The sequence below is a fragment of the Lagopus leucura genome, unplaced genomic scaffold (assembly GCF_019238085.1).
Source record: "Lagopus leucura isolate 7727_CA_CO unplaced genomic scaffold, USGS_WTPT01 Super-Scaffold_100001, whole genome shotgun sequence".
NCBI classification, from domain to species: domain Eukaryota; kingdom Metazoa; phylum Chordata; class Aves; order Galliformes; family Phasianidae; genus Lagopus; species Lagopus leucura.
Window position 1 is genome coordinate 81,208,451 of NW_024962262.1, and position 10,246 is coordinate 81,218,696.

At 41.1% G+C, this 10,246-nt stretch overlaps 1 protein-coding gene across 1 annotated transcript; it reads left to right on the forward strand.

The window, feature by feature from the left end:
* Positions 1-2,972: 2,972 nt before the first annotated feature.
* On the forward strand, positions 2,973-8,030 carry HSPA13 (heat shock protein family A (Hsp70) member 13). Its single transcript, XM_042866369.1, has 5 exons — positions 2,973-3,040; positions 3,613-3,953; positions 4,674-4,887; positions 5,442-5,609; positions 7,028-8,030. Exons 1-5 carry the CDS (start codon positions 3,016-3,018, stop codon positions 7,696-7,698), a joined length of 1,419 nt encoding a protein of 472 aa, XP_042722303.1. The 5' UTR covers positions 2,973-3,015; the 3' UTR covers positions 7,699-8,030.
* Positions 8,031-10,246: the final 2,216 nt, after the last annotated feature.

Consider the following 10,246-nt stretch of genomic DNA (forward strand, 5'->3'; position numbering starts at 1 on the left):
ATCTTTAAGCTATACTCGGGAATTTAAATGGAAACTTTTGCATCTCAATTGAAGGTTATACTTTTCTTCCAAATGCCTGACATTGAACTGTCTGTCACGGAGGAAGATTGGACACTGATGAAATCCTTTCCTTCCCCAACTAGATACAGCCAGAGAAGGTCAATGTTTTAATTATGTAGAGGAGACAGTAGTCTGCAATTTTGGTATGATTGCACCAAGGCTAAGAAGCCACCTTTATCGAATTTAAAATTCAAACATGAGATTTCATATTATAGCATTTAAGTAAATTGTCTCTTTTCTCAAGGAGACATTGACCACACCCCTCCACCTGGGAAGCGGCTTCCAATCTCTCTCATGCTTGCTCCTGCACAGTAGGATCACTGTTGGATCAAACAGTACTGCTGGGAGCAAACTCTGGTACTCTGTGTTTTGGTTTTGGACAATGTTTTGGAAATTACTGCAGTGGTGCTGAAAGAATTCACTGAGTCTTCCCTAGGAAGAGGAAGCCCCGTTCTGTGCAATGGCAGGAAAGAGAATGCTTTGCAAACTCAGTTTCCTTTTCTCGAAGTGCAGGAATACGGCTGATGCAAAGCATTCTAGAAATGAAAACAAGCTTTATTTGATTCAACGAATGCTTGAACTGTGTTTAACACATCATAGGTCTGTTTTCATGGGTATTCCCTGGTGTAATAGTTTCTTCCTGCAGGTACTAGTTCCCATCTGATGGGAGATTGCTTTAAAACCAGTCTCTGCTCTTACACTGTAAGAACAATTCTCCCCCTCGAGCTATTTGTAGACATAAACATGTTTACCTTCACCTGTTAAAGCACCAGGAAAAAAACATTATCCCCTTGAAGGAGATTAATCCCCCAAAAGCTTTTGAAATGTTTTAAAAAGCTTACTACCAGAATGAATAGATACACTAATAAACCTAACTAGGCTCTTGGCCCAGACCCCCAGAGACAGGTTACATGTCTACCTTTGGCTCACATCAAGTGGCAGGTAATGTTGATAGCCTGGTGTGCTGTCCCCAAGGGTTTATCGGCGCTGTACAGCCAGCACAAACAGACAAATCAGCAAAGATACCAGAAAGTGTCACCAGAGACCCTGATCTACTGGAGTTGAGGCGTATGCTCTGAGCTTGCATTGCCTACCTTTGGGTAAGTGCTAAGCACTGCAATATAGGCGTTGCCTGCCATTACAGGGATGTGGCTAACACATCGTTTCAGGAGAAAAAAGATCTACCTTCCAGTGTCTGCTCCTAACCATGCTTGTGTTCATCAGGCAGTCAGAGCAGGAACTACCCACAGTCTTCCCTTCCCAACTAAATAAGCCTTTTCCTCTGGACCAATTAAAAAAAAAATTGCTCTGTGCAAAGTCAAACTTTTCTCAAGAAACCCTGAATGCAGCATGCCCTGAGGTAAGGGAAGAAAATGAGAGCTGTGTGAGCTGTGAGGGTAAGTAAAAGAATTGGCTTTAACACCACTAAGAACTCCATCTAGAAGACACTCTGATAATTCCCCAGAAAAAAAATGCAAGCTTGCTAGGATTATTTCTGCCTATTCTGTAAATGCAAGAGGAATCATCTTTCTGTAGGTCATGGATTAGCCCTACGCGGACCCTGATACATCATGGAGATGTAGGATTAAAAATAGGCGCTTCTGGACTTCATTTAAGTTCAGGTGCCGAAGAACAAAAGTTGCCTTCAAAGTGTCATAGAAAAAAATGGGCGGATACAGGCTTCAATGAGACAAAAGTCAAAAACAGACACAAGGAGGCAGGTGTCTCCTGAGGAAGCGGCTGGTGTGATGTACAATTGCTGCAGTGAGCAGCGGTGTTCTCCTTGGTTTGACTCCCAGGCAGGTGTCCTGTGCTGTGTAATTCTGTAGGGAACAGGCAGGCCTCCTGGGAGACAGTCAGGCGGGGAGGCCTTGGCTGATCCGCTGTGTTTATGAGGCAGCTTTATTTTGAGGAGATGGAACAGAAGCAGTATAGGAGAGGGCATGTGAATTATCTCCTTCAGCATGCACCTCACTGAGTGACCCCAATGCCTCAGGTATAAAAACAGAGCCTGGCCTGCGCTTCAGAAAGGATGAAATCTGTCACAGTATTTTTAAAGCATCCCTGCAAGTCAGTCTTCAGAAGTGTGAGATTTCAGTGGGGTCCATATGTACTAAAGCATGTGGTGTCTATCAAAGATAAAAATTTCAGCGAACTCCTGCTTTTGCTATTTTACTATATGTAAAAGTGCCTGCTTGAGTTACATGGGTGAAGAAATACTGTAAGACTACCATTGGCACATGCAGCCCAGAGAGGAGGTGGGCTCACTGTCCCTGGAGGTGTCCAAGAGCCATGTGGATGCGGCACTGAGGGACGTGGGCCTCATGGTGTGATGGGTTGGTGGTTGGACCAGATGGCATCGGTGGTCTTTTCCAGCCTTAATGATTCTGTAATTCTATGATACGAGCTCTCCTCCACTCAATTAGTTTTAGAATGGCCACTTGTACAATGATGCCATTTAAAGAGACGCAATGGAAGTTTTCAACACCAGTGTTGGGAAAACAAGTTAGACAGGGCCCATAGGGCTGCCTGTCAGCTCGTCACCTCACGGCGGCGTCGCGAAGCGTGCCTTCCCTGCCGCAAGCGTCAGGCCGCTGCGATGGCCGTCGCGCCCGGCGGGCGCAGCGCCGCCCCAACAGAACTACCATTCCCAGTAAGCACCGCGACGTGGCAGAACCCGTTGTGCGCATGCGCAAAGTAGGTACCACGCATCCTCCCTACCGACCCTTTGGTTTGTGACCCCTTCTCTCAGCCCATTAGCCAGCACCAGCAGGAAAGGGCCACGTCCCCACGTGCTTCCTGGGAGGTGTAGTTTTTTCCCTACAAACAGCCCGCGAACACCAGCGGGGCGGGCGGGAAGCGCGCACTACAATTCCCGGCGTGCCGCGCGGCGCGGCCCGGAAGGACCCGTCAGCAGTCGGAGTTGGCCGGTGCTGCGGCAGCCGGCGAGGAGCGATGGCCGGGCAGATGGCGGTTCTGGGTACGTGCAGGCAGCCGGCTGGGGGCCGGGGCAGTGCTGGGGTCGGCAGGAAGGCGGGCGGGTGCGGAAGAGTGGCCTGGCCTGAGCCGGGCGGGTCTCGTCTCTGGGGCTGTGCAGGGTTGGTGGGGGCGTTGACGGGATGGAGCGGCTTTTCGTGATGGCTCCGTTATGGTTTCGGGGTGTTCCCTTGCTTCTTGTGGAGATAGGCGTTGTGCGGGGAAGTAGCTGACAAAAACCTGCGCTCTCTGCTCTGTTGAAAGACAGCAGTGACCGTCCTAGCTACGTTGGATTTCTTTTTTCTTTCTTTTTATTTATTTATTTATTTATTTATTGTACGTCGGTTATGTGTAAAATGGAAAAATCATTCAGTGTTCCTAAACTAGGTTACCTGTTTGTTTCGAGGCGTAGGAAAGACTGAGGGCTGTGGGAGGGTGCTCTTAGGGAGCTGGGGCTGAAGCAGCAGTGAGCATGTGTGTGATTTTTGTACAGCCTCATTAACTAGGTCTCCTATGAGAATTGTTCATAAGCATTTTCTCCCAAAATAGTAGTTGACCTACTGATTTGTCTTTCAGGCTCGGCAATTCTGGCTCTTCTGCTAGCTGGCTATCTAGCTCAACAGTATTTACCAATGCCCACACCAAAAGTAATTGGGATTGATCTTGGCACAACTTACTGCTCTGTAGGTGTCTTTCTTCCTGGAACAGGGCAGGTGAAGGTTATTGCAGATGAAAACGGGCACAACAGCATTCCAAGTATAGTGTCTTTCACGGACAGAGATGTATACGTTGGATATGATGGCCTAGAACTTGCTGATGCAAATCCTCAGAATACTATATATGATGCAAAAAGATTCATTGGGAAAATCTTCACTTCAGAAGAACTGAAGAGTGAAAGTAGCAGGTATCCATTTAAGGTGAGCAAACATCGTCTTTGCTTCTCTCCAGGCCAGTGATATGTAGGAAGCTTGAAATATGTAATGCAGAACCAGTTCTTCTGACTCTGAGTCATTCGGCTAAATCTGATACGCCTGGAAACCATAAGATGTACCCAGAGAGAAGAGGAGGAAATGCTGGTGGAAGTGGTGTACTTCAGCATGACAGCTGATGATTTTCTAGGAAACCCTGTCGTCCACTGTGAAATATGTTTCTAGGTTATGTTCCAGCGTAAGCTCCAACTCAAAATTTTAACAGTACCTTATTTTACTTCGAGGTACGTACTAAAAAAAAAGGTGTAATGATTAAGAAGCATTACTGTCATCTTCAAATGTGTGGTTGTATCACGTAGCATTAAAGATGATTAAGCAGTTGTTTACAATCATGGAATAAAAGTGATTAATGAAGTGAAGAAAGTACATAGAATCAGAGATGTAGAATGGTCTGGGTTGAAAAGGACCTTTAAGATCATCGAGTTCCCACCTCCCTTCTACAGGCAGGGACACTTCCCACTCATCCATGTTGCTCAAAGCCCCATCCAGCCTGGCCTTGAATGCTTCCAGGGAGGGGGTATAGATAGATACATCCATATCTTTCCCAGAATAAATGAGCAATATGCGAACCTAATATTTGGTGGTAGCAGAGGAGGAAATGTAAGAAAAAGATGTCTTACATATGAGTTGTGTTGCTTTTCCTCATAGATTTTCAACAACGATGGATCAGCTGAATTTTCTGTGACAACTAATGAAACCTTTCGTGTCACTCCGGAGCATATCGGCTCTCAGCTGCTACTGAAATTGAAGAGAATGGCAGAAGATCATCTTGGTGTGCCCATTTCAAAGGCAGTCATCTCTGTGCCAGCAGAGTTTGATGAAAGGCAACGGAATGCCACTGTTAAGGCTGCTAACCTTGCAGGTATTGTCTTTTTATTCCAGAATTGTTTTGTGGAGCCTTACATTATGTTTATTTCACTAGTGGTAAAGTCTAGGGAGAATGGAAAGCCTTGGAATGGATTTGTTTTTTTTTCTTTAAGACTGCTAACAATTATGAAGAACAGCACAGAACTATTGGGTGTCAACAGATGCAACAGACTAATGCAAGCATAGGTGGCTAGGAGAATTGACCCTTCATCTAAGGATGTTATTTTTTTTTGTCATCTCCAAATAGAGAGAACATACAGAGCACAATTGGGCAATAATTAAAATACAAATAGGATGTGGAATCTACTTAGCCAAAGGGTCTCTCGAGGAAACATATTTGTGTAGATGCCTTCATCCTGACAGTGAAATAGTATTACTTCTGGCTGAAATAAGGAAAATAATTTTCTAAGCAATAATACTTGATTAACTATTTCCACATAGCTGACATTTCACTCAAGGTTAGTTCTAAATAACTAATAGTAAATTAGTTGTGACAGTGAGAAATACAGTTTTTGGAATTGTATGTGACTATTGCTTTGCTCTTTTTAGGGCTAGAAATCTTGCGAGTAATCAATGAACCCACAGCTGCGGCTATGGCTTATGGACTCCACAAAGCTGATGTGTTTAATGTCCTGGTGGTAGATTTGGGTGGCGGAACTTTGGATGTGTCTCTGCTGAACAAGCAGGGAGGGATGTTCCTCACACGAGCCATGGCAGGTGAGAAAAATGCTTTACTTTTCTGAAGGAGTAGTAGGAAAGGAAAGATAACACCTCTCATCACCTTTAGGGAGGTTATTTAAAAACATACCAGTCTCACAACAAAGTGCTCGTAATTGCCTTTCATATGCAACCAGGTCTGCAATTGGTTTCACCAGTTAAGAGAAATTCAGTTTTAAAGTGACTCCAAGTTATAAACTGTGGTTTAATTTTATCCGAGGCTGTTGATATTTACTGGTGTAAGTGCTGCTGCTTATGGAAAATACTTTGTTCTAAAGCATTCTATTACCTTTGTTTGAGCTGAGTATTTACCAAGTAAGTTTACTAAAGCTGAGTGCTTTACAACATCACTGCCTTGCATTTGGCTCCAGTGCAGTTGTGTAGGACTTGATGACTGCACTGTGTTAACCCAGAAGTTTTTTTTTTTTTTGTTTTTTGTTTTTTTTTAATACATATATACCACAGTGATTCATCACTTGGGAAAGAGTTTTGGCAGCAACATTTAGTAAAACTGGAGTGAATGCACAACTGCTTTGCAGATGACCTAGATTTGGACAGATCTGAGATGCTCTTAGCATTGCCTTGAATGAACAATGTTTGATGTCCAGTAAGAGTGGAATAACAATACTTAACTACTTCATTCTGACTTATTTGGATGGATGTCCGTTAAGTGAATTCCCGTTTTCACTCATAGCAGACAGGTAGAAACTTTGAGAGTACTACTCAACATAGATGAAAACTGCCAGGCCACTTTTAAATCTGTTTAATGTAAAGCATGAACAACTCTTTGAAAGGTTTTGGAAATAAGGTGCAAGAATAATCTTGTAGAAGTAATACAGAGTACCTTCTCTGAAGGCTAACGTAAGACATACCTGTTAATAGAACTTGAACCCCACTACTTGCATTTACTCACTTTCTTTTGCTTTTTTTAGGATATTTCCATATGCTTCAATGGTATGCAGCTTTTTCATGTGAATGGATGAAACCATTGGATAACTTGAAAATGTTAGAACAGAACTCCTATAAAGCTGCACTGTGGTAGTACTAACAGAAAAATCCATCTGGGCAGAGAGAGAGAGATGTGAATTTTCTGGGAATCTTAGCTGGGAAAATAATTTGCTCTGAGATACTGCACTTCAGTGGCATGCTACCAGCTACAGATTTTTCTTGTAACTTATTTTTGTCTGTAGGAAAAAAAAATAATTAAAAAAATCTGGAAGTTACAGTCAGTCATGTACTCTTCAGTGGATGATAATTTGTTAATCTGTTTTCCTAGTTCTGTTAGCTCTTGTTCGGTGCTTACGGTCCTAGTATTGTTGTTCTGGCCCTGGAGTTCTATTTGCCAGTAAAGAGGAGATGTGAGCTGCTTTCTGAATTTTCAGAGGTGATATCTGATGCACTGTATTCTGATGTTTTAGGTAACAACAAACTTGGAGGACAAGATTTTAATCAGAGGTTGATGCAGCATTTATACGATCAACTCAATCAAGTATATGGTTCTCTGCCATCAAGAAAAGAAGAAATACATCGCCTCAGACAGGCTGTGGAAGCAGTTAAGCTAAATTTGACTATTCATGAGGCATCTACATTAAGGGTGTCATTGACTGTGCCAGAAAGGAAGCTTACAAAAGAACTGCCTGAAAGTGATGTAAAGCCAAATACTGTTCCTAACAGCAAGCCTTCGCAGAAAACGAAAGACTTGCAAAATCTTGGAGATGCTTCAGATGGAGAAAACAACTTTGTCAAAGTTGTGTTTGAAAGAGAAATTTCTAGGAAACTATTTGAGATGTTGAACGAGGACCTTTTTAAGAAAATTCTTGTTCCCATTGAACAGGTGTTGAAGGAAGGCCACCTACACGAAGAGGAAGTGGATGAAATTGTGTTAGTTGGGGGCTCCACCCGGATTCCTAAAATACGTGAAGTTATTCGGGATTTCTTTGGAAAGGAACCCAACACCTCCGTAGACCCTGATCTAGCAGTTGTAATGGGTGTAGCTATCCAAGCAGGAATTGTTGGTGGATCCTGGCCTCTCCAAGTAAGCGCAATAGAAATTCCCAATAAGCATTTACGAAAGACTAATTTTAATTAAAGATAAACTCTTTCCCATTGCATCCCATTTCTCCGAAAGCATACTCGGATGGTGCATACTTATCTGACTGTCAGTGGAGCCTAACCTTAGCCATATAATATTCTTTTATTTTTATTTTTTTTTTGTAATCTGTTTGAGCTAAATGTTATCTTAAAGGTACAAGTGATTTTTAAAGCTCTGAAGTCTTTGAAGTCATATTTGCCTCTAGATTGGATACAGAGTGAAAATCCTAAAGATGACACACTCACACTCTTTTGCTAAATTTTATTAGCAAATCTGGAAGAGGTGTTTGTTTAAAAATTAAAGAGAGTGTGACCAAAGTTTAGAAATAATGCAGCATTGTAGTATGGATGTTCCTGTGTCAAGTATATTTTATTTAGAAGAATGTGAAGCAGTGTTAACGCACATAGCACTAGCAGTGTTGAGCTAAAATTTATTTATTAAAATGAGTCATTTGAGCATTTAAAAACCTTTCTAAAAGGCATACTGCAGCTTGAATGAGATTTATACATTCACTTGAATCTTCTGCTGTTCATAACAGCATACTAGTTTTATGAAGACCACGTGGCAAATTACTGTCTCATGTTTGAGTCAAAACGTATTAAGAAATTTAGCTCTTGGTAATGTGGAGTTGCTTCGTGTGTCTGCAATGGCTAAATTCCTGAAACATTCTGGATGGTTAACATAGAGGTGCTGCTGTCTTACACTTAAGAACAAGTGCGTATCACCAACTGTTTATACCTCTCTCCACATTATTTGAAAACCATATTAATTTTATGTATCTTGAAGCTACATGTGTATATTTTCCTTTGAATTTTACCAACATGAATTAAATTGTCGCACAATTACAAGTGTATGACATCTTCCCCCTGCCCCCCCACCCCCCTCAGCTCTACTGTTTTCAGGGGAAGAAGTGTGGGACCAAATGAACTGCTTAGATGAAATCTAGTTCCTCTCGTTGATGAAAACTCATCCAGCTTTGTTTATACATTTTAGCTAGCATCTCTGCTAATATCTAGTATCTTTAAGTTGTGTCATATTCCTACTCTAAACTCAGCATAGATAACAGATGGTAGCTGTTCATCTGAGAAAGAAGCAGTGCCTGTAACTAAGGATTAGAGGTAAAGTTTCTTCAGCCTGTATTTTAAGCAAATACTTTGCCACTCACCTATCTAGCAAATGAAAGAGGAGAAAAGGATGATAAAATTAAATTTTTTTTTTTGGAAAGTTAAAGCATTACTTAATGAGCCAAGGGATTTTCTATCTGTTTAGAACTCTCAAGTGAAGGCATTCAACTCAGGATTGTCTTTATCCATCAGCGCAGTATCAGGTAAGCTTTAGTAATAGGTGATTTTAAGCATTTTCTTGTATGCTCCAAAAAATAACTTTGATAAGCATGCCAAGGCATCAGGTGTGGGCTTAGAGCTATGGTTTAACCTCTGACCACGTTAAAATAGGCCTATTATTCTCCTGGCATAGACCAGATCTATGGCACTGCCTTCCCAATTCTGCTGATGCAGCTGTTTGCATAGCTGTGGTCTAAACATACCTTTGAAGTAATCCTATTAAAAACCTCTTGAGTTTTAGTTTTGTTTAGCCATTCCATGGGTGGTGTTTAACTTCACAAAGATTCCCAAAATACCGATAACATTTAATTTCACTGAGTTGAAAACTAAAGGAGCTTTTTGGATGCTTTTTTTCCCTGCCTTTATACCTTTGAAAATCACCTGTCTTTACATCTATATGGGAATTCTAGTAAAATCTGATAATGTATTAAAATAAAATACTGCATGTTTATAAAACAAAAGGGAGTGAGGTAAGGGACCAAGGTGAATAGAACTAAAACTCCTGAGTTGAAAGAAGTCTTTTAGTGAAGTCGATGCCAGTATGCAGTACAGTTCTCACATGCAGTTGTCTTGCAGATATATTTGTGTACATTCACTATATTTTTTTCCAGAGTATTTGGAGTCATTGTGGCCTTTCTGCTGCCCTGCTGTAAATTCATCTCAAAATACTGTGGAATTTTTGTAGGACTTCAGGTTTTTTATTTGTTTAATGCAGGTCTGCTTATTTTACACAGTGTAATAAAATAGATTAAAATAAAACCACATTGCAGTTGGGCTAAACTATTAAAAGCTTTTTGCAGTTTTAGGACAAGTTAGGCAGAAGTGAGGGTGTAACTTTAAACTGTTTAAACAATGCAAATAAAGGAAGTACTTTAGCATATTCCTTCAGTCTAGAGGAGATTAAAAACAAAATCTCTAGTTTTAATCTGGGTAAGGGTAGGGTGAGTTGTTTATTAAGAAAAATAATTTGAAAAATTACAAAAGGGTATTTATTCTTTCAGTTTTCTATGCAGATTGAAGTAAAAAAGCTACTGTACATCAGATATCTCCCAGTGCATCCTTATTTATTTTCTGAATTCTGCAATCAAATTATGTTTTGTCTTTGATCTTACTACTGTGTCATATATTAAAATATATTTCATATTTGAAAGATGAGTAGGACACTGCACTAAGTGGATGTTTCTAGATATGCAGATGTACTG